The sequence below is a fragment of the Trichosurus vulpecula genome, chromosome 2 (genome assembly GCF_011100635.1).
Source record: "Trichosurus vulpecula isolate mTriVul1 chromosome 2, mTriVul1.pri, whole genome shotgun sequence".
NCBI classification, from domain to species: Eukaryota; Metazoa; Chordata; class Mammalia; order Diprotodontia; family Phalangeridae; genus Trichosurus; species Trichosurus vulpecula.
The window spans coordinates 394,139,927-394,165,283 of NC_050574.1; the positions used below are offsets into that span (position 1 = coordinate 394,139,927).

The 25,357-nt window shown below is 40.6% G+C and overlaps 1 protein-coding gene across 1 annotated transcript in view; it reads left to right on the plus strand.

Moving 5' to 3' along the window:
- Positions 1-25,357, plus strand: part of LOC118839426 (radial spoke head 1 homolog) — a 60,407-nt gene that overhangs the window by 4,734 nt on the left and 30,316 nt on the right. The window contains exons 2-3 of the mRNA XM_036746890.1: positions 6,205-6,318; positions 6,421-6,526. Coding sequence (XP_036602785.1) covers positions 6,205-6,318; positions 6,421-6,526 — 220 coding nt within the window. The remainder of the gene's footprint in view (positions 1-6,204; positions 6,319-6,420; positions 6,527-25,357) is intronic.

Genomic DNA, 25,357 nt, shown 5'->3' on the forward strand with positions numbered 1-25,357 from the left:
AGACCCTGCTTTCGAGAAACTCACAGTTCTAATAGAGGAAACAATATATAAACAGCTATTTACAAACAACATATATAGGATGAATTGAAGATAATTAATGGGGAAAGACATTAGCATTAAGGGGGATCAGGAAAAGCTTCTTGTCGAATGTAAGATTTCGGATGGAACTAACTAAACCACTCCCAGGCTTCTACTTAGATTCTATGATTATGAACCCTGAAGATGATAGGTTTCAGAGGGGTCATTCTTACATCTCCCCATATCAGAATGTAAATAGTTCATCCTAGTTCAATCCTTTATCATTGTTCAATATGTTTACCTTTTTTAATGTTTCTTTTAAACTCTATGTTTGAACTTCTCAGGTTCTATGAAGCTCTGATCTTTTTATCAGAAATGCTTAGAAGTCTTTTTCATTAAAGATCCATTTTTTTTTCTCTTGAAGGATTATACTTAGTTTTGTTGGGTATATTTTTCTTGGCGGTATACCAATACATCTGTTACCATCTGGATTATTGCATTTCAGGATTTCCATTCCTTCATTGTGATGGCTGATAAATTGTGAGATTGTGACTATGATTCCTTGACAGTTTAATTCTTTTTTTTTTTTTGATTGCATGTAGTATTTTTTTCCTTTGACCTCTGGATTTTGGCTATAAGGTTCTTGGGAGTTTTCATTCTTTGGGTTTCTTTCAGATTAAAGATGTTCATTGGCTTCATCCGTACCTGACTCATCATGACCTCATTTGGGGTTTTCTTGACAAGAGTCCTGGAATAGTTTGCTATTTCCTTCTCTAGCTCATTTTCACAGATGAGGAAGCTGAGGCAAACAAGGTTAAGTGACTTGCCCAGGGTCACCCAGCTAGTAAGTGGTTGAGGACAGATTTTAACTCAGAAAGATGAGTCTTTCTGACTCCAGGCCCTGAGGGTGCGGGGTGGGGGGGGAGGGGAGCTTCCTATCTACTGTGTCACCTAGCTTCCTGTAGATTAAAATTAGGCTTTATCTATTTCCATTTTGCCCTCTGGTTCTAAGAAATATGAGCAGTTTTTTGTTATTTTTTAAGATTCCTTGAAATATAATGTCTAAGTCATAGTAGTCCAATGATTTTAAATTTTTTTCTCCTTTGTCAGTTTTCTAGGCCAGGTGTTTTTGCTGTGAGATGTCTTACATTTTTTCTTTTTTTTTCTTCTTCAGTCTTTTGATTTCCTTTTATTATTTCTTGTTGTGTCACAGAGTTATTAGCTTCTATTTGGTCAGTTCTAATTTTCAGGGAGCAAGTTGATTGGGCAAGGTTTTGTATTTCTTATGCCATTATACTAATTCTCTTTCCAATTCTATAACTTTCATTTCTTTTCCATTTTTTTCTCTTTAGAACTCTCTTTCATTTACAGAAACATTTTTATTTCTTTTTTTTTAACTTTTGTTTCCTCTTTTCCAGGAGTTCTAATTGAATCATTCCCTTAAATGCAATTCACACACAAGTCAAAACATCACCTCATGATATCATTGGCCCTCTTTGAAAACAAAGATCAAACAAGTTGAATTTGTGCCCAGTATGTGTTTTTCTTGGAGGTTTTGCTTGTAAGTGTTTTGAAATAATTTTCTTCTTCTGGGTTTGTATCTTGAGCATCCATGTAACTATAATAGCTTTGTATGGTGGAATTCATTTTTCTAGCCTACTTTCTCACGTAAGACTTGACCTTAGGGCCAGGATCCGTGCACTTCTGCAGGAAATGCTTGGTCTGGTTACTTCTTTCTTGGGATATTGAGTGTAGTGTTATTCCAGTTTCTCCTGGCCAGCTCAGGTTGGTGACCTGAAAGTTTCAGTGCATCCAAAGTGGTCTAAACTAGGGCAAAGTTTGATTGCTGTCCCCCTGTAACAACAATGCTACTTGTTGCTACTGTGGCTATGTAAGACCAATAATACTAGCACACAGGAGGGCTGCCAGCACAGCTTCTTTGATCTGCTTTTCTAAGGAAAGCAACTTTAAGGATTTAACAATCTCACTTTAATTAGACACACACATATCATTCACTTAGTTTAGGGGGAAGAGCCAGCACCTTGAACTTCAGAGAGAATACAACAGAAATTATAAACAGAGCAAATAAAGGAGGCTTCTGTTTGTCCAAGACATCACATACATAGTTACCAGAGAGAGAGAAAGTAGCAACATCTGGGTTTTTAAAGCCCAGTGCTCCTTAATGGCTACCCAGAGTCTCCTCTCCTCATATCACAGGATACTCTTCTATTGAGTGAGCCCCCAAAGCAAAACTTCTCCTCCCACAGTTCTGAGAGTTCTAGCTTAAGGGTTACCCTGAGAGTGTAAATATATATATATATATATACCCTTTTTCAGGACTGCCTAATTAGCAAAAGGGTGTGGGCCTTCCTACAAACAAAGGCAAGACTCACTCAAAGGCACTTGATTGCCTTAGTGCTGAGAAGCACTCCAGAAGAAAAAACAGTAAAAAGTCCCACTTCACTTGTCCTTACACCCCCTAGTTTGAGCTCTGCAAGTGTCCAATCTAAGTTTGGGTCTGAGCGATAGACTAATGCTAGACTCAGCCAGTATCACTGAGCTAGTTCAGAGTGACAGAACTTTTAGTATGGGATTTCCCTGGTAATTCTTCTGCAAGTTTCAGAACGGGCTAGAAACTAAAACTGAGACCCTGCTTTGCTCCTGGGGTCTGAATCACACTGCTGCTGCCAACTACTCTTGTATATGGGCTAGGACCTGCTACCATTCCTACCCCTGAATACCACCCCCAGGCACATGTCCCTTCCTTAGTTTGACCTGGTTTTGTGAACTAGAACTGGATAGTGGGTGAAAAAGCCACCAGGTGGCACTTGTTTCTGGTCCACAGCCTCTCCCTGTGTTGGTATACTCTAAGCTACTACCCAGAACCCCATTCCCATTGTCTCTGTCTGTCTACCTATTCCAATCTGGGATAGAAAAGTGCTTCATTGTGAGGTTTTCTTAGATTTTCCCATCAGGATTCAATCTGGTGCAGTTTCTAGATCTGTTTAGAGGAGTTGTTATTGTTTCGGTTGGTGGGGGGAGGAAGGTGAGCTCTTAGTATTTCTTTACTCTTCCCCTGTAAAGTACTTTTAATGACCCTTAAGTTATCCTAAAACAAGGACTCATTTTAAAAACACCATTATTTCACAAGTGTTGTATGAGTCTCCACTCCCTAAATAATGTCACTCAAAGGGCAATAGAGGTGTGTGTAATGGATGTGGGAAGGGTACAACTTATAACAAAAGACTGAAGAAGTACCAGAGTAAAGAATGGAATCCTATGTAACAGAGCAGTGGTCACTAGCAGAAAGTGAGGGATGGACAGCTTTTGTGCTCTAGGTACACTTTCAACATTAAGAAAAAGTAGTGAAAGCCTTCATCACACAGAGCAGATCTCCTTTGGCAAATGCATGGAAGGACAGACAGACATCACCCCAAAAATGGGCAGGCATGGATGGTTTGTGATCTCTGTCACTGGAGGGAACATCTACATTGACGTGATTGCTTCTCCTTTTGAGTATTTGAGTGATCTTCCACCTGAACGTAGGATGAATTTGAGGAGAGAAAAATAGGCCTTGTTTTGCATGCTTCTCCTTTAAAATTACAGTACAGAAATTCTCATGCTTCATACATAGCTAGACCAGTAGTCAGACCTGTGTCTCTGTGGATGAACATCCTAAAAAGGAATCTAATTTGTTAACTGTACTGTGGGTGCTTTCGCAGTATGCATTTTCTACCCAAAACTATCTCATCAATTTTGGAAGTTCTTCTTAACTTTGCAGATCTCTGGAATGGATAAGACTAAACTCCAGAAAATGGTGTGATCATGGATACTAAGCCATGGATCTGGAATAATCTTTAGATAGAGATATTCATGACGTTCAAAAGGTCCATTAAACTAGAAGTTGACAAGTTCAGATGTTTAGGTTTGTGGCTTCCACATCTATGCAAAACATGAAAAATTAATTGAAAATACATGTATCCATATAAAACACTTTTCCTTGTTTTTCTCCTCATGTGTCTTTAAATTGGTAGTATATTTCAAGGGATCATAATTTTTAGGTTGAAAGTAAGACTGGATTGTTCTAAAGAGGAGAGAATCTTCTCAATTAGTCTTTTTGCAATCTAGAGGCCAACCTCAGGAGTTCCAGGGACCTTTCAGCTGAAAAATCTTTGGAATATCTTTTTGATCAAACCCTGGAATGAAGGTTTAAAATTATTTACATTTCCACCTATAGTTTGGAAAATTTTGGACAAGGTAGACTGTTGGAAGAAGAGACAAGTATGGCTTAAGGATCTGGTTCTGATGCCTTCAGTGCTAGTTATTTTTTAGGGAGTCATGCAAAAAGTTCAGATTTGATATACTCAAATAACTGAGAGAAATGATTATTAATAACCAATGACTTAGGGAGATCCAGAGTTTCCCTCTCTTTCTAAAGTCCTGATTTCAAAAGTTCAGTCTCTTGAAGCTACTGATAATGAGATTGGACTAAGACCCCACCTGGGTGGGGAAGTCATTGTTCTCTGCTCAGGTTTGGGTAGGGTTAAATTCTTTGAATAGATTGCCCAACCCTGGAGGTAACTTAGAAGTATGACATAACCAAAGTTCATTTATACATTCATTCATAATATTCATTCTCTCATTAATTGTAATAGCATATAAACTGAGTGGCCATGATTGTCTTTGGTCCAAGAGAGAGACATTCAAATGACCATCCTTTTATTAAAATGCTGGCATTATTAATAAATGATTAAATTATCCAGAAATTATGTCTCTCAAAACGTTTTAAATGCCACATAATCAAATATATGTGATCTCACTAATTTACAGGTTCCCTCTAACGATGTAAATCATAATCCATACATGGGAACCTATCTTGTGTAATTTTTTTTTCCACATCACAGGGTCATATATTTACAGCTATCTAATACGACCCCTTCACTTTACAGATGAGGACACTGAGGCTTAGAGGTTAAATGACTTATCCATGGTTACAGACAGGAAAGAGAGAAGGGGAAAGGAACAAGATTTTGGACAGTACACAGTCCGTTATCTACACTGCCTACTCTGTTCTTTAGGGTTCCTCACTGATGTTGACTATATGTTAGTTTCAGCCTTGTATCTTTCACGATCTAGTGGATTTCACGAACATATTTTGTAGCATTCCAGGGATTACTGTGATTGTTGTGGTTCAATCTTTTCAGTTGTGTACGATTCTTCATGACCCCATTCGGGGTTTTCTTGGCAGAGATACTGGAGTGGTTTGCCATTTCTTTCTCCAGCTCATTTTACAGATCAGGAAACCGACTTGCCCAGGGTCACACAGCTAATAAGTGTCTGAGACTGGATTTGAACTCAGGAAGATGAGCCTTTCTGACTCTAGTCCTGGGCCTCTATCCACAGCACCATTTAGTCTCACTGTGATTTAGTACAATATTATCTTTTAGTGGCAGTAATTTTATCCTTTTGTCATAGAGGGAATAAGCTGGTAGTCAAATGCAGGTTCTGTAACTCCATACCCCGTGTATTTTCCTCCACTACATCTCTCATTTTCCATGATGTTGGCCAACACCTTAGAGAAGCCTAGATCTCCTTGTTCTGTATCTTATTTAGAGTTGATACTAAGTGAGTGATTGAACAAAGTTATCTCTGTGGTTGTGTATATTACATAATTTTTGTACAATTTGTATGTGAAGTCTTGTAAAATTTTTATACATGTGTGGGAGACCCCTTGACTGCAGAAAGTTTCAATAAGTTAGATGCTTTCATAAAACCAGTAAACAATAGACATAGCAGGAGCATATAAATTCATTATACCTCATTCAGTTGTACAACTCTCAGGAAAGAGTCTGATATCAGTTTTCTAAGCTTTATTGTGAGTTCAAGGCACTGTGTTACCTCTGGGTGAAAATTTAGTCTTTATTTCTAACTGTGAAGAGCTTTATCCAAAGTAAAATGAAATTTCAGGCATAAATGAGCATATGGAAAAGATATTTTGGGGAATAGGAAAGCCTTCTGAGAGCCCCTGAAATTATACAAGATAGACTACTTCCTCTGGTTACTCATAAGGCCAGCTCTGCTAATATTTCTTACATTCAATATTTTTAAAATTCCTTTTGATAACTTAATTTTCACAGACTCATCTGTTTAATAAATCAATTCACTTTGATTATCTAATTTCTCCAGGAATATGAAGGAGAGCGCAATGAGGAAGGTGAACGACATGGATATGGGAAGGCAATATTGCCCAATGGGGATATATATGAAGGACAATATGAACATGGTAAAAGACAGGGTCAGGTAAGAATAAATGCATTAGGTGAATTTTTCTTCTAAAAATCACATCTAAAGATTTTTAGGGCATATTTTCACTTAGGAATAACAAGAAAAAATATGTTTCAGGGGACCTACAAATTTAAGAATGGTACTCGATACATTGGAGAATACCGAGAAAATAAAAAGCATGGTCAAGGCACTTTTTTCTATGCAGATGGATCACAATATGAAGGTAAAATTGTATCATAAGTTAAATATTATTGTTTCAATGTAAGAAAACTAGTTTGGTCTTTTTGTTTTGTTTTGTTTTTGATGACTGAGCTTCTCTATAAATATTGAAGTACATGAGGGAAGCTCCAGATTTTTCGGTTCAACTGGTCAACTGCCATTTATTGAGTATGTGATATATACAAGGCATTATACTATCCGCTGTGAGAGATACTAGATAAATAAAAATGCAGTCTCTTCTTTCAAAGACTCTGCAATCTAGCCAGTAAGACAGAACCTATAAATATATATATACATATACATATATATGTATCTATATATAATATATATATATTATATATATATATATATCGAGAGAGAGAGAGAGATGTAAGGCGCCTTATTAATATATGCCAAAAAAAAATCATCGCTTTAAAAATTCATTTTGGGTTGGTGTGATCAGAAAATACTTTTCAGAGAAGTAAAGAAGAAAAAGACCTCAGTATAGAGTATTAACTGTAGTATGAGTGTTGGGAATGACACAAGCAAAGGATTAGTTGGAGATATTGGAAAATCATAATGGGTTGACTGAAATAGAGTGATTGTGTTAGAAAATTATGGGCAAAAAAAACTAGAAAGTTCTACTGGGGCTAGATTGTGCCCTCCAGTACCAGGCTATGGAGTTTGAGACATCATCTAGTAAGTAGTGAGAAACAATTGAAGGATTTGGGATAGATAATTGACATAATCTATGAGGTATTTTAGAATGATTCTTATCCAGTTGGAAGAAATGAATGCTAAGTTTCTAATATACATCAACAGCTGGTACTGAGGCAGGATATAGTTTTGATAAGAGTCCTCATGAAATTATTTATTTATTCATTCAAATTTATTTTATTCATTTATGTATTCACTCATTTATTTATCTATTCATTCATTTATTCATTCATTCATCTATCTATTTATTTATTTGTCTGTTTATTTATTTATTTATGCTGAAGTTTTCTTTCACCTAAAAGAAAGTAAATTCTTTACTTGTGTTACTAATAATTTCACCTTTACTGTCAAAGATAATCGATCAATAAGCATTTATTAAGCACCTTCTATGCAACAGGCCTTGTGCTAAATACTGGGGATACAAAGAAAGACAAAACACAAGTCCTGCCCTCAAGGAAGTCTAATGGGTATATTCTAAAGGTGTTGGGGTCCCTCTCACCCCAACTCCCAGGCCTTTGTCCAGCAAAGGCTTGATCTCACAGGCAATGAATGAGGTGGGAGGCAAGATGGTGAACAACTCTGTTAATTCAAGTTAGTAGCAAAACCTTTATAGCTGCGGTTATGTAGGTGCTAAGGCCGCCCTGGTTCCTCCTACTCTCCTCCCCTTTCTTCCCCGTGTTCTCCCCATAATCCCCTTGCAATCAGGCAGTTCCAGACAAAAACCCAGAATTGCCACATTGTCAACTAGGGCGAGACCCTTCCTCCTGGCGCCATCTTGTCCCACCCTTCCCTCAGAGCCCTGAGTTTACCTCAGTAGGCCCTGGGTGTGGAGGTCCAACGAGGGCAGGGGTCGGCTCTAACTCACCCTGTTACAACTCCCCCTTTTTGTTTTTCCATGAAGCGGACAGGTAACGGAAGACCATAATGTCGTGCTTCATGCCAAACAGGGAATGGTGCATAAGGGAGAGGAGGCGACAAAGGAGATAGGGAAGGAGACAAAGACCCAGAACTAGGAACAGAAGCCCTATACCCAGCAGGATGAGCCATTGCTTCAGCCAATGCCATGGGTCAGCTTGTTGAAAAAAGTCCAGAATGTGCTGCGCAGTCTTATCAGGCAGCAAATCGTCATGTGATGCAATGTTAATGTCCTCTGCCAAGCTTATTAGTTGTTGGAGTTCCAGCGTGATGTTGTCCAAGACAGCACCCTGCAACTGTGCGTGGATTGCGTCCCGGTTATGTTCAGTGGCGTTATATTATTTTGAGGTGAGGCAGAAAGTGTTAAAACGATAGTCACATTGTAGTTTGGCTTGTAATTCCAGATACTCCACCTCTGTGCCTAATACCTGCACTGCATTTTGTAAAGTTCTAATAGCTTAGTAAAAGTCCTCATCTAAGCCTGATGCCTGAACCCAAGGGAAACATTACGCATGAGGTCATGTAGCTCGGTGGCTTCCCGAACCTCATTCTGTGTGTTTGATACTGCCATTGCTAGAGCCGTGGAACCAATGATGAGCTGCACCAGCAAGGTAATACCAAGCACAACACATGAGATGCACCGTCTGGTGCGAGTCAAGGCTGTTATCCGGTTGTCTAGGATGGAGAGTGCATGGCCAGCCGGGGTACGATACCATCCCTCGGTCTTTACTACGGTGAGGGCATACCGGAGCCTGGTAATGATGAAGACCTGTCCCTTGGTAAATTTTGACCCTGTGCATACATGTACCGAGCAGTTAGGACTGGACAGATTGAATACCCCTGATATGTTGTGATAGGGAATGAGGGTGGAGTTGCTGGTGCGGTCCCGCAGGAAGGCATGAGAGGTCCCTAGACACACACGCCTAGTAAGGCTTACGTTGTTTGTGAACATCCCTGATAATGACTCAGGGATGTGAAATGCCTGGACACTCGGACCCCCAAGAGCAAGGATTATCTGTGCCAGTCCTGTGGTAAACCGACCTTCTTTGGTGTATATAAAGGGATCGGGTATCCTGCAATAAAGCGGTTGTTAGTAAATTGGGAGAGGTTATGGCAAGAAGTAAGAGTCTGATTGGTCCCATTCAAACTCACAACAGTCTTTTGGCACTGATGCGAGTGACAGTCTATAAATTGCATAAAGCCTGTATAATTATGCCAGAGCGTGATATTGGGATTGTTCGTATGTGTGCAAAAAGGCGTGGCCGATGAATGCTTTCTAGGGGAGACACGTCTTCCCCTTGCAACACCCAGCTCCACAGGTGGAAAAACCGCACATTATTCCCATATTGCAATGTCTCCTGAGTTTGAGTGATGTTGGCACACCATGGCACCATGTTGGGGACCTCTGTAAGGTTCCATGTGAAACCATTCCAGTTCCCATTTATGGCTTTTTGTAGGCATATGGGGAAACTGGCAATCAAGCCTGTGAAGTTCATCCGAAGGGGTTCCTTTGTCTGATTCCCCTTATATGTAAAGGGTTGTCCGAGCATGTGGGAAATGTTCCCTTGTAGTATGGGGTGTGGGATGGGTTCACCCCAACCTATCACCCTCAACCAAGTTGGGTTGTTGATGAAGGCCCAATGATGTTGATGGGCTGGTGACTGCATCCCCTCGCTGAGACTCATCAGGGAAACCAGAAGGAGCAGGTGCAGGAGCATGATGCCGCAGGTAAAGACTAATCAGCTCCTGAAGTAACCTCTGCTGCTTCCGTGCTTGTCTTTTCCGCCATCCCTGCGACTTTTGCCCTGTCGTGGCCTGCTGTTGTCTCAAGCACACGGATCCTGCGGACGGGAACCCACACCTTGTCACCTTCACCTGTGGAAACACAAACATAGCCTCGACCCCAGACAGTTATGGTTCCCAGCCCCACCCACTGTCCATCTGCATCCTTCCACATGGCAGATGCTCCAACACCTCCAAGTGCAGGTTGGGCCCTAGGCTATGGCGTGGACCGTGACTTCTGTGGTGGGCCGAGGATGTATTTCATTGCTGGGGATGTGTTATGATCATCGAATTTTAAGTAATTCAATGTATATATGGCCAGATTCAAACTAGTCTGTGGACTGGACCTAGCTCCCCCTTTTTATTTTTGAAGGAAAGTTTTCAGGGAGCGGTTAGCCCATTCCACAATAGCCTGTCGGGTGGGATTGTGAGGGATCCCGGTGATGTGAGTAATAGACCATTGCAGGCAAAAGACCTGAAAGGCTTGTGCAGTATAAGTGGGACCATTATCAGTTTTGAGGATTTTTGGGATGCTGTGATTGGCAAAGCAAGAAAGGAGGTGTGCAGTCACGTCCTTCACCACCTCACCTGTTCTGGCAGTAGCCATGGTGAAGCAGGAAAATGTATCCACACATACAGGAACATATTGAGAGCATCCAAATGAGGAATAATGGGTGGCATCCATCTGCCAAATGTCATTGGGCCCATCTCCTACAGGGTTCCTGACAGTGACAGCAGGAGGAGGAAGAAAAGGAGCACAGCTGGTGCAAGATTTTACAATTCTCCGTGCCTCGGTTTTGCTAAGACCATACAGGTGTCGGAGAGAGCGCGCAGAAAGGTGAAATTTGGAATGAGCCAATTGGGCAGGTGATGTCAGGGCCATTCCCAGGAGTGTAGCATCAGCTGTAGCATTGCTGCACGCGAGGGGGCCAGGCAATCCAGAATGGGAACGGATATGCAGGATATGAAAGGGAGAAGAGCGCTCACGCACCGCACGCTGCATCTCCAATGTAAGCTGGGTAATAGAATCATCGTGGGGAGCGACATAGGTTGTTTCCAAATGCGGTATAAGTCCTGCAACATAATGACCATCAGTTAATGGGAGTGCCTAAGAGCATGGCCTGGAGGACTACAAATAATTCATTTTGTTGAGTGGAAGTGAATGGAGTCATAAAGGCTTGAATACTGTTCCTAGAAGGTATGTATATGGAGGCCCGATGCAGTTTTGTGGCATCAGTAAATACATTGATCCCATTAACAGGTGTAGAAGAAAATTTGTTCCCCCATGCCCAAGGCCAACTGGTGAATTGGTGGGCCAGAGGAAGAGGTGTACCATGGTGAAAGGTGTGCCCAATTATAAGCTGCCGATCAGGGTCCTCTTGGAAACATTTTTGTAACTGTTGGTTAGTATACATGGTGTAGATGACCTGAGGGTCTTTCCTACTGAGTGCTCATGCTCTAACTATGCCCTTCCAGGCAACTTGGGCAACAAGATTGGTATAGGGAGAGCACTTCCTATTCTTGATCTGAGCTTAGTGTACCCATTCAATAATCCCAGCTGCCTGATGAAGAACCCCTGTGGTGAGTGATGGAGTGTGAAGAACAGTAAGCTCTAAGGGTTTGGTCACAAGGAATCTCACAGTGGATCTGGCATGGATGGCAGCTTGTACTTCCTGAAGGCACTGAAGGGCCTCAGGGGTCCAATGCCGAAGGGAGTTAAGGTCAGAGGGTCCCTGGAGCATTTCATATAAAGGGTCTAGCTGTTGAGTGGTTAGCCCCAACCGGGGACAGAGCCATTGAATATCTCCAATAAGCTTTTGAAAATCATTCAAGGTATGGCCCTTACAAGGCTCTAAACGGGATTGTCTCATCTGCACCTCTTGTTCATGTAACTTTACTCCCAAATAATCTATGGGCAATGCCTTCTGAATCTTTTCTGGAGCTACAGTAAGCCCATAAACCTCTAACTATGTGACAATGGCCTGCAGGACCTCTTCCAGGAGGTCACAATTGGGATGAGCTGCCAAGAGGTCATCCATATAATGTATTAAGAGAACAGTCGGGTAGCGCTCACAGACAGGGTGGAGAAGTTGTTGAACATACCATTTGCACAAGGTGGGACTATTTTTCATGCCTTGAGGGAGCACTTTCCATTGATATCTGACATAAAGCTCCTGCAAATTCACTGAAGGAATGGAAAAAGCGAATCACCGGGTATCATTAGGATGCAGTGGAATGCTATAAAAACAATCTTTTGTATCAATAACCCAAATTTTAGATCCTCTTGGGACCATGTTTGGTGAAGGGAGCCCTGGTTGAAGGGCCCCCATCGTTTCCATTGAGGCATTGACCTGACAAAGATCAGTAAGCATCCTCCATTTACCTGATTTTTTCTTGATGCAAAACACAGGCGAATTCCATGGGCTGGTGGAAGGTTCTATGTGACCAGCCTCCAACTGTTCCTGAACTATCACCTTGAGGGCTGCTATTTTTTCTCTAGACAGGGCCCACTGGTCCACCCATACCGGCTCGTCTCTTATCCAAGTGAGGGCCAGGACCTGAATGGGCCAGGGGGCCCTATGAAAAACTCTGGGTGGTGATGGTAATATCCAGCTGGGCCAAGAGGTCTCACCCCCATAGAATTACTGGGAGGCCAGAGACCACATAAGGACTGATCTGACCTTGTTTTCCTTCAAATTCCCATGTGAGAGGTTGGGCAGCCATTGCAGCCGATTGTATGCCCCCATTCCATAGAGGTGTTGTGTGGGACCTAAGGGCCAAGTATGGCCCCACCGTTCAAGGGGAAAAATGGTGCGATCGGCCCCGGTGTCCATTAGGCCAGTGAAAAGGCGCCCACTCACCCTGATGGTGAGTTGCAGGCGCTGGGTGGTCAATGCCTGTGAGAAATATGTGGCAGGACCTTCCATAGTAAATATTAACAGCACTGCCATCTTTTGTCCAACATCCAGGGTACTTTCTATGTTAGTGGTGTTCATTAAAGGTATTTTAGTGATAGGAAGGTTGCTGGGAAAAAGGTGAATTATAGGGACTAAGCCTGTGTATTCATGTGCCAGGGGAGCTACCAAAAGGTCGAGCTCTCCCACTTTCATCGTAATAGTCTCTTGCATAGGTGCCATGACAGTGGTGAGGGGGTTGATACTGTAATACCCTCTACTATGGAGGTCTATAGTCCGGTAGGGGGCCGCATGGCCACCAACTGCTGGTACTGTTGGCGAAGCGCCGTGGTATTGGCATTCGGCTGATCCCACCATTGTTCCCGGGCTGGTGGGTAGCCCGCCAGGGTGTTTAAATATTGTTGAGGAGGTGGTGTTCCCTGGCGGCATTTAGAGGCCCAGTGCCCTGGTTTCTTACATTTGGGGCAAGGTGTCTTCGGGCGAGCTCCTCCTCCGGCTTGCGGGGCGGCTCTACACTCCTTCTTAAAGTGCCCCTGTTTTCCACATTGAAAATACCGTTTGTCCTGATTAGCCCCCTGCTGGCTTTGGGGCTGTTGTGGCTTGAACCCATAAGCCGCTGCCCGCACTTGTGCAATGAAAACCTCTGTACCGACCATCTCACATCTTTGAAGCATCTCCTCCATCCCTGCATCTTTTCTAAGTCCAGTCATGGCTTTTTTACAGTCTGCATTGCAATTATTCCTCAAAATATCTCTGATAACTATAATCGTGCCTTCCACTTCCCCCATTATTTTAGTCATTGCGTCCTGGACCCAGGCACAGAAATCAGGGAAGGATTCATTGGGTTTTTGTTTCAGGTCAGACAACTGCGTGGTCCTCTCACCTTTCACAGGTATCTTATCATAGGCTTTCTCCACGCAGCTAGCAAGTCTCTTGTATAGCTCTACGGGGTGATGAATCTGTTGAGCATCCGTGAGGAAGTCCCCTGTCCCTAACAGCATTTGAAAATATCTCTGAGCCCCTTGAGGGTTGCCTGGATTATACCAAATAGCCATATCTGGGCAATCTTCCGAGAACAGGGAGGTCCAGACTACCATCTCACCTAGGGAGAGAATGGCTCTCATAACTAGCTTCCAATCGTTGGGAGTGAGTACATAAAAAGCCAAGTGTCTCAGTCTAATCTTGACATAAGGGGATTTTAGATCATAATCTGTGATTGCTCTCTTCAGCTCTTTTATCAGGCAAGGGGATCCGAGGGTGTGTCTTCTCACTGGGGGGATTTGTCTTATTCTTCTCTGCCCTGGGTTGTCAGAATCATCCTCCTCCACCTGCCTCTACTCCTAGGAGGTCCCACAGTTTCCCTTCCCCTTGTTCTCTCATCTTTTTTATCATTTGTTGTAATGGGGACATGTCGCCACCAGGGGTCAGCCCACTTGGGTGTGATGATTCTTTTCCTCCACCTGGAGGCGCCTGAATTCCACTTATGGGTGCCTGCTCTCTAACTTCCTCTTTTCTCGCGGGAACTTCTGCTTTTATCTCATTCCCGCGTTGCTTTTGGCCAACTTCCTCTTTGCCAGCAGACAGCTTTCTGTGGGGCTGACTGAGCTGACAATTTTTCTAATTTTCTGCTCAGCTCCTCTATTTCTTGTTGCAGCCTCTGTCTCTCCTCCTTCTCTCGCACTTGTTCCTGAAACTGATCTAAATTAGGGTATAGCGAGGGTGAGTAAGGCGGAGCTCTGGGATCCGGGGAAGGGGGTCGCCACTGCTCTGGAGAGGAATCAGGCAATGTGGAGGGGGTGGTCTGATTGGAGGCTGCAAACTGCCTGGGCTGTTTTTCATAGCAGCCTTCTGCAGCTTCAAGAGCTGCTTTTATAATGTTATATGGAAAAAATGTGCTGGGTTCCAAACCCCCAGGGTTTTCTGACTCATAGCTTGTTGACTGCTCTTCTGCAAATTTCCAAGACCCCACGGTAATGGGGGGCCGCTGTGTGGTCCAAGGGGATATTTTTTCTACAACTTTAAGAAAACCCCTGATAGCCCCGGGAGTGATTGTACACCCCTGATCCTTGGCCGTCTTATATATGATTTTTACAAATGCGGCCTGATCCGGGGCGGCTCCTAAGGACTCCACCTGCCCCATGATAAGGGAGATTCTTTACCTCACCAGCGTAGGAGCCAGGTTGCCCACGGAGACGGGACTGCTCCTCCTGCCGCAAATTCCTCCCAGGGTTGTGCATGCCATCTTCTCTGACCTCTCATAGGAAGGAGGCTCCCTGGGGAACATGGGGGTGCGTGTGGCTCTGTGCGGTGCTCTTGGGCGGCACTTGTTGGGGTCCCTCTCACCCCAACTCCCAGGCCTTTGTCCAGCAAAGGCTTGATCTCACGGGCAATGAATGAGGTGGGAGGCAAGATGGTGAACAACTCCGTTTATTCAAGTTAGTAGCAAAACCTTGATAGCCGTGGTTACATAGGCGCTAGGGCCACCCTGGTTCCTCCTACTCTCCTCCCCTTTATTCCCGGTGTTCTCCCCATAATCCCCTCGCAATCAGGCAGTTCCGGACAAAGACCTGGAATTGCCACATTGTCAACTAGAGCGAGACCCTTCCTCCTGGTGCCATCTTGTCCCACCCTTCCCTCAGAGCCCTGAGTTTAGCTCAGCAGGCCCTGGGCACGGAGGTCCAACGAGGGCAGGGGTCGGCTCTAACTCGCCCTGTTACATAAAGGTGGAGAAAGTATAAGGGAAATTACATTCTAAATCTGATTTTGACCAACAAAGAGCTTTCTAGTAAAGAAGAAATGTCAAGAACTAGGGAAGGACATAATTATACTATTTTCAACTCAATACTTTCAAAAGTAAATGCACCCCTCACTCTAATTTCCCTGTTTTGTTTAGGGTCTCACTATCTTTCCAGACATTCAGGCTTAGAACCTTGGAATAATCCTTGACATCTCAATCGCCTTCACATCACTTAGAAACATATCTTATGGATTCTACATCCACATTTCCCTTACCTGACCTCTTATCTCTACTTGCCCAAACTATTTTCAATAGTCTTACGATTATTTTCCTTTCCTCAAGTCTCCCTACTTTTCAGTGCATTCTTCTAGATGCAATATAACTCCCTAAGGTGATACTTCCAAAGCATGGCTCTTCTTTGCTCAAGAAGATTCAGTGGTTTCCTACTGCTCCTACAATCAAATACAGGCTCCTATATTTTGCTTTTAAAGCTCTTCACAATCTAAATCCAGCTTACCTTTCTAGGCTTATTACATGTTACTATCCTTCATAACCCCTACGTTGCAGCCAAAATGGCCTTTTTGTTGTTTCATACCCAGACTGTTAACCTCTCCATATCTGTGCCTCTTCTGTCCGCTGTGCCTCTTTCTTCACCTAGACTTCCTGGAATTCACAGTTGACCTTCCAAATTCAACTCATGCTTCGCCTCCTATGTAAGACCTTTCTTGATGATAATGCCTCCCTCCTCTGCCAAAATTTCCCCGTATTTACTTTGTGTGTATATGTATGTATGTATGTATGCATAGTAAATAATCATATGTACATTTAAAAATTTTTTATTGATCTTTTGTTTTTAAATCACCATCATTTCTTTTTTGAATTGTTTTATTATTTTTACTTTTCAAGTAACATGTATTTATTTTCTTAATTTATCACTGGTTCTGAGAAAATTATTAAAAGCAAAAACAAATCTCTCAATATATAGCTGTACATCTCATAAAAAAAAAATTCCCACATGAACAGTGTCTAAAAATGTGTATCAAGGCAGCTACGTGGCTCAGTGAGTAGACACCGGTCCTGGAGTCAGGAGGACCTGATTTCAAATCCGGCCTCAGACACTTGACGTGTACTAGCTGTGTGACCTTGGGCAAGTCACTTAACCCCAACTGCCCTGCCAAAAAGCAAAAAATAAAAAAAATTAAAATTAAATAAAATAATAAAAAAATAAAAATGTGTGTCTTTCTACATTTTAAGTTTCTTCCCTGTATCAGGAATGAGTGCTGGAGGGTGAAGCCAAGATGGTGGCTGGAAAGCAGGGACTAGCATGAGCTCCTCGTCGAGCGCCTCCAAAAACCTAAAAAAAATGACTCTGAACCAATTCTAGAACTGCAGAGCCCAGAAAATAGCAGAGGGAAGCAGGGCTCCAGCCCAGGAAAGCCTGGATGGTCTTTGGGTGAGGTCTATCCCGCACGGAGCTGGGAGCAGAGGGGAGCGGAGCGGAGCAGAGCCCAGCGTGCGCTGCATGGACCAACCAGACCAGGAGCCAGGCAGAGTGTGCCCTAGTGCCCTGAATCAGTGAGCTGCAGCAGTTACCAGACTTCTCAACCCACAAACACCAAAGACAACAGAGAAGGTTAGTGGGAAAAGTTGCAGGAGTAGAAGGAGTTCGGGGTTCGGTCACTGCCCTGGGGGCAGCGGAAGTGGGGCAGCTACAGAAGTACAGCTGCAGTTACTTCTGGCCCCAGGCCCACCTGTTAGGAGGAATTAAGTGGCAGATCAGAGCAGGAGTGCACAGCCTGCTGAAGATCTAAGTCCAGTCCGGGTTGGGGGTTCTTGGGGAAGGAGGAGTGCTGGTGTGGCAGAGTTGGCGCATCCCTCCAGGAGTGGAACATAGTTCTCTTAACTCTACAAGCAGTCACACCTACCCCGCTGAAAAACTCAAGGGTCAAGTTAGTTGGCTGGGAATATGGCCAGGCACCAAAAAAGCACCCAGATTCAGTCTCAGACTCTGGATTCTTTCTTTGGTGACAAAGAAGACCAAAACATACAGACAGAAGAAGTCAATAAAGTCAAAAAGCCTACAACAAAAGCCTCCAAGAAAAACATGAACTGGTCCCAGGCCATGGAAGAGCTCAAAAAGGATTTGGAAAAGCAAGTTAGAGAAGTAGAGCAAAAATTGGGAAGAGAAATGAGAATGATTTGAGAAAACCATGAAAAACAAGTCAATGACTTGCTAAAGGAGACCCAAAAAAATACTGAAAAATACACTGAAGAAAACGACACCTTAAAAAATAGACTAATTCAAATGGCAACAGAGCTCCAAAAAGCCAATGAGGAGAAGAATGCCTTGAAAGGCAGAATTAGCCAAATGGAAAAGGAGGTCCAAAAGACCACTGAAGAAAATACTACCTTAAAAATTAGACTGGAGCAAGTGGAAGCTAGTGATTTTATGAGAAATCAAGATATTATAAAACAGAACCAAAGGAATGAAAAAATGGAAGACAATGTGAAATATCTCTTTGGAAAAACCACTGACCTGGAAAATAGATCCAGGAGAGATAATTTAAAAATTATTGGACTACCTGAAAGCCATGATCAAAAAAAGAGCCTAGATATCATCTTTCAAGAAATAATCAAGGAGAACTGCCCTGATATTCTAGAGCCAGAGGGCAAAATGAAATTGAAAGAATCCACCAATCGCCTCCTCAAATAGATCCCAAAAAGAAATCTCCTAGGAATATTGTCGCCAAATTCCAGAGCTCCCAGATCAGGGAGAAAATACTGCAAGCAGCCAGAAAGAAACAATTTGAGTATTGTGGAAACACAATCAGAATAACCTAAGATCTAGCAGCTTCTACATTAAGAGATCAAAGGGCTTGGAATATGATATTCCAGAGGTCAATGGAGCTAGGATTAAAACCAAGAATCACCTACCCAGCAAAACTGAGTATCATGCTCCAAGGCAAAATATGGACTTTTAATAAAATAGAGGACTTTCAAGCTTCCTCAGTGAAAAGACCAGAGCTGAATAGAAAATTTGACTTTCAAACACAAGAATCAAGAGAAGCATGAAAATGTCTGCCCCCTAAAAAGAATAAAGAAAAAGAAAAAGGAATTATATGTACAAAAATATTCATGGGAAGACTTATATGAACTGTTGCAAAGTGAAGTGAACAGAACTAAGAGATCATTGCACATAGGAACAGCAATATTGTAATGATGATCAACTGTGAAACACTTAGTTACTCTGGTCAATGCAATGATCCAAGACAATTCCAAAGGACTCATGAGGAAAGATGCTATCTACCTCCAAAGAAAAGCTAATGAATTCTGAGTGTAAATTGAAATGTCATTTTCTCATTTTCTTATTTTTTCTTGCTTTTTGTGAAACGGCTAATATGGGTATATGTCTTAGATGATTTCACTCATATAATTGATATCATACTGCCTGCTTTCCAGGTCTCAGGGGGAGGGGTGGGAGGTAGACCATTTAAAATTCATTTTTTAATGTTAAAAAATAACTAACAAATATTTTTGATTCTCATGTTTTCCTGATTCGGCTCAGCTTACTCTGAATCAGTTGATCTATCTCCTCGAGTTTTTTTTTTCTGAAATCATCTTCCTAATGATTTCTTAGAGCACAATATTATTTGGTCACAGTCTTACACCACGAGTTGTTCAGCCATTCCCAATTGATGGGTATCCCCTCAATTTCTAATTCTTTTGCCATCACAAAAAGAGCTGCTATATTTTTTATATATTGGTTCTTTTCTTTTTTTCTTTGATCTCTTTACAAAACAGCCCTAGAAATGAAATTCCTGAGTCAAAGTTTTATAGACAGTTTTTATAGACTTTGAGCATAGCTCCAAATTATTTTCTAAAATGGTTGGACCAGTTCCCAACTTAACTGACAGTGCTTTAGTGTCTCTATTTTTCCACATCCCTGCCAGTATTTGATATTTTACTTTCCTGTCTTGTTAGTTAGTCTGATAAATGACAGCTCAGAGTTTTTGTTTTTACCACGTTTCTTGAATCAATAGGGATTTAATAATTTTCTAATGACAAAACTGAAAAATTGACTGAATGAAAACAACAAAGTGACATTAATGTGTTATTTTATAAATTAACAAATAAAATAATTCACCATTAAAAAAAAAGGAATGAGTGCCATGTTTCTTCTTCATTCTTTTGGACTCTTGGTTTATCATAGTGTTGATCAGAGTTCTAAAATCTTTCAAAGTTTTTCACTTGCTTCTGCATCATTTGATAAAGGTCTTCCTAGTGTCCTTTGAAATTGTCCATTTCATCATTACTTATTGCTTAAAAATTGTAAATTTAATTATTTCCTATTACATACACACACACACACAAATATTACACATTTCTTTTAGCCATTTATAAGTATTTTTATACAAATGGATCCATTTCCTCTTTCCTTGATTTTTTTGGGATATAGGCCTACTAATAGTATAGCTGGACAAAAGTATTATTTGGTAACTTCCTGGAAATAGTTCTCCTCTGCTTTCCAGAGTGGCTAAACCAATTCACAATTCTACCAACTCTGCACTCCTGTTCCTGTTTTCCCGCAGCCTCACCATTTTGAGCAGTATAAGATATAACTCCAAAGTTCTTTAAATTTGCATTCCTCTTATTATTAGTAATTTAGAGCAATTTCTATATGATGGTTGTTAGCTTGGATTTTTTTCTTTAAAAAATGCTTGTTCATATCCTTTGATAAATTATCTGTTGGGGAGTGGCTCTTATTCTTATAAATTTGAATCAATGCCTTATATATCTTTGAAATTAGACCTTTAGCAGAGAAACTTTTTGCAAATATTTCCCTGTTACTTCCTTCCTCTTCGTTTTGTTTTTTACTATATTAGATTTTTTCAAAAACTTAAATTTTATATAATAAATATTGTCCATTTTATTTTATGTGATGTTCTCTATCACTTGTTTAATCATGAATTCTTTCCTATCTACAGATCTGAAAGGTCACCTTCTCTGGTTATGGATCTCTCCATTTGGAGCTTATCTTGGCTTATGTGTGAAGTGTAGGTCAAAAGTTAATTTCTTCCAGACTGATGTAGTTTTACCAGCATCTTTTATTTTTGAGTCCTTCCCCTAAGCAAGTGGGGTTTTTAAGTTTATCAAACATTTTGTTACTCTCCTTCCATGTGTTATGTACCTCATCTGTTCTCTCATCAACACCTCTCTACCTCTCTCTGGTCTCTCTCTCCCAGTAACAAATAGTTTTAATGATTACTGCTTTGTAGTACAATTTGAGATCTGGTATTGATAGACCTCCTTCCTTTTCACTTTTCTTTCATGATTACTATTGAGATCCTTGACCTTTTGTTTCTCCATATGAATTTCAATATTTTTATCTATGAAATCTATTAAGAGTTTGATTGGTACAGCCCTAAATAAGTAAATTACAATAGTATTGTCATTTTTATCATATTGATTCCACTTGTCCATAAGCAATTAACGTTTCTTCAATTATTTAGATCTGTCTTTATTTTTACAAAGAGTGTTTTATAGTTTGCTTCATACAATCCACAGGTGAAGATTGGCAGATAAACTCTCAAATATTTTATATCATGTGCAGTTATTTTTAACAGAATTTCTCCTTTCTCTTTCTGGGTTTTATTAATTATGTATAGGAATGCTGATATTTTATATGTATTTACTCATATCCTGAAACTTTGCTTAAGTTATTATTTAAATTAATTATTAGATGATTCTTTAAGGTTCTCTAAGTACGCCGTCATATTGATGAGGTTAAAGAAAAATGATGGCATAGGGAATCATAGGTTTTTAGGGGTGCTCAAGATCCCAAAATACTGACATGCCAGGTCCTGCCGAATGAATTCGACTCAAGCCTTCTCAGCCAAGGAAAACAAAGTTTATTAAAGATTCGCCATAATGGGTAGTCTTGTTTGTGACACTTGTTTTCACAAGCGGGCCAGATTCAATCTACTGAGCTAGATTATCTGAGCACCTTCATGGAGGTAAGATGAGACATATACAGAAAGACTGTGGGAGGGATTGAGGGGTGGTGAAGTAGTCTGGGGTGACTAGAGGAGGGGTCTTGAGGAAGAGTCTAAGGAGGATATTGATGAGACTGGGGTGACTAGAGGAAACAAGAGAATGGGATTTTGATGGGATTAAGGGTCGAAAGCAGCTGGACAATAGAGGGCTAGGCTAGGTAGAGATTTAGGCCTAGATAATGAAGGCCTAGATAATGAAAGGCTTATGGCCTCAGGCAAGGGCCAGATATAATGGGAAGATTCAGGAAGAGTTCAAAGAGGTTCCCAGAGACTGTACCCCCATCAATATCATCTGAAAAAAAAAAGATATTTTCCTTGGTATCTATGCTTATTCCCTTGGTTTCCCTTCCTTGCCTTATTGCCACTCTATATCAAATAGAAATGGTGATAATAAACATCCTTGCTCTATTGTTGATTTTACTGGAAATGGGAAAGGCCTCTGACTTTTCTCCATTACAATTTTTTCTTGGATTTAGATTAATACTATTTACTACACTAAGAGTCCATTTGTGTGGGGTACAAGACCCCCACCAATATGAAATAAAAATTCATAAAACAAAGAGGGCTCTCAAGGAGGAAGAGAAAATAATTTATTCAATTCTCTCGAGAAAGGGGTGTCACCTCCACTAGGACGAACTAGTGGAAGGAGGCAGATCACAAAGGCAAAGCACCAACATATATCCTATCGCAAAAGAACTGGCCCCCACCACTATCCCTCCTCTCCATTGGCTGGGAGGCAGGCTTACAATCTAGGCAAGAAAAGCTAGACAAAGAACCAGGAAATCAAGCACAGCCAATCCAAAACATATCTCCTTATTTAGTAACTAGACGCTGATGGGGCAGTAATAGGGCTAAGGTAAAGAGGAGGAATGAGGAAAGAGGGAGGGGGTTTCCTGGAGCAGGGAACAACCAGGCCCCAAATTCCTGAGAGTTAGGTAATCACATTCCTACAAGGTTAAATCCCAAGTGCATTCCATCCTCTCATTGCCCCTGCTTATTCCAGAAATAAAAAAAGTAATTTTTATATTTTCTCTCTCTGTGAAATCTTCACAAGAATTATCCCCCACTCACATTTATTCTTAAGATTCCTAGAGTTTTAATAGGAATGAGTGTTGGATTTTGCAAAAGCCTTTTCAGCATCTATTGATATAATCTTATGGTTTTTATTTTTTATATCATTAATATGGTTTATCATATTTATAGTCTCCCTTATGTTGAACCACCTGTGCACTGGTATAAGCTCAAACTTGTCATACTGTATATCTTTATGATAATTAGTTGTAATTTATTTGCTAAAATTTTTATTTAAATTTAAATTTAAGATTTGTTTAAATTTAAATTCTATTTAAAATTTTTGCATGAATGTTCAATAGGGATATTAGTTTGTATTTTTCTTTTTCTGCTTTGTCTCTCCATGGTTTAGGTATCAAGACTATATTTGTATCCTATAAAGAGATTGGGAGTCATCTTTTTATTTTTGCAAAACCATTTATGCAGTATTAGAATTAACTGATCATTAGTTATATATTTCCTCTCATCTTATCCTTTTATACATTTTCCTCCTTTTTTCCCACCTCTCTCTTTACAAATAAGAAGGTGGTCAAATAGAGTGTGAAAAAAAATCTGTTTTTCCTCTGTTACAGCCATTCTCTTCCTCTTACCTTAGCCCTGATCTTAGGTTTTTAATCTTTCTTCATTTCATTTTAATCTTCTTTTCATATTCTTCTCTCCAGTATTTAAGTTTGTTTTGCTTATAACTATTCCTTTATTTATTCTTCTCTCCTTCTAGAAAAGTGACTTGTCCAAGTGGTGAAAATTTAGAATACCCTTTAAAAAAAAAACCAAAAAATACATCAGTCCTAATAATCAAAGATTACTTTTCTTCAGAACACTTAAAAATATATTTAAACAACAGAACATATACTTTAAAAGACATCCAGTGGTTTCTCTATATTTAATATTTACTGCCATTGAGCCAGACAAATTAATACAAAACTTTTTTCTGGAATAAATCTTTGATTTCGTTGGTATACAGAATGCCAGTTGGTATACAGAATGCCAGTTGGTATACATAATATCTCCAGAGTTGTTGTGAAGATCAAATCAGACAATATTTGTGAAATACTAAGCACAATGCCAAGCTCTTAAAAGGGTCACCAGATCAGTCCTGTTCCTTGGTTGGCTCTCATTACCCAGGAGCTAAGAATTCCTATTACTGAACCTCTGAAACATAAGATCAGTCCCCACTCTCTGACAAGCTCTCATGGCTTATCTCTTTAGAAGCCATATACTTCCCTGTTCCTGTGCTCACATGTCTTCTTTCTTATTGCTTAGCTCTAGTTTCCTCCATCTTCTACCTAAACATTCTTTTTCCGAAAGTGAGAGGGCTCAGTTTGGGAGTCAAGGTTGCTCACTGTCTGGGACTTGGCCAGGTCCTTCTTCAAAGTCTCTTTGCCAGGGAGTCAAGTTACAAATAAAAAGGAGGATTGTTGGCTTGGGTTTGATTGTGAATAGAAAAGGGTGTAAAAACTTGAATAAAACATTTTTGAAGGATTATTATTTCATTTTTTGAGGGTACTTCCTTCAGTGAGATAGCTGGTAACCCCTTTGTGCCAAAACATTAATTGCCATAGGAAAAAGAAAAATCATCAGGTGGTATTTTATGTGAGTGACTGACTCATCTGTTAATGAATCTGTTGATACCATGGTAGGACGGATTCCAGAACTAGTCTGTTACAACCTTATGCTCAAAGCCTTTTCAGCTTGGTAGGACTGGCCAGAATTAGTAATTAATTAACTAGCATAACCCAGTTGTCTCCTTCCCATAGTGATGCATCAGAGTAGAACTTTATTTTTTTTTAACGAATTTATTTATTTTTTGTTTTCAACATTCACTTCCCTAAGTTTTAAACTTTCTCCACCTTCCTCCCCTCCCCAAGATGGTGTGCAATTTGACATAAGTTCTACATATACTTTCCTGTTAAACACATTAGTCATGTTGTATGGAAGAATTAGAACAAATGAGAGGAACCATGAGAAAGAAAAAAACAAAACAAAACAAGAAAAGAAAACAGTCTGCTTCCCTCCATATTCAGACTCCATAGTTCTTTCTCTGGATGTGGATGGTGTTTTCCATCATGAGTCTTTTAGAGTTGTTTTAGGTCCTTGCATTGCTGAGAAGAGCTATCTATCAAAGTCAGTCATCACACACTGTGGCTATTACTATGTACAGTGTTCTCTTGGTTCTGCTTACTTCACTCAGCATCAGTTCATGTAATTCTTTCCAGGTTTTTCTGAAGTCTACCTGTTCATTATTTCTTATAGCACAACAGTATTTTATTACATTCATATACCACAACTTGTTTAGCCATTCCCCAAATGAGGGGCATCCCCTCAATTTCCAGTTCTTGGCCACCACAAAAAGAACTGCTATAAATATTTTTGCACATGTGGGTCCTTTTCCCATTTTTATGATCTTTTTGGGATACAGCCCTAGAAGTGGTATTGCTGGGTCAAAGGGTATGCATATTTTTATTACCTTTTGGGCATAATTCCAAATTGCTTTCCAGAATGACTGGACAGAGTAGAACTTGAGTCAAGATTTGTCTCAAATAAAAAGTTAAAAGTGAGAAAAAGGGATCCTTCTCCTTGGCCCTGCATGATGTTGGGTGGGGAGGAAGAGGGAGAGATGTTTCAGAAAACTGTGGTAAGACCTATATGAATTGTTAAAAGTCAAG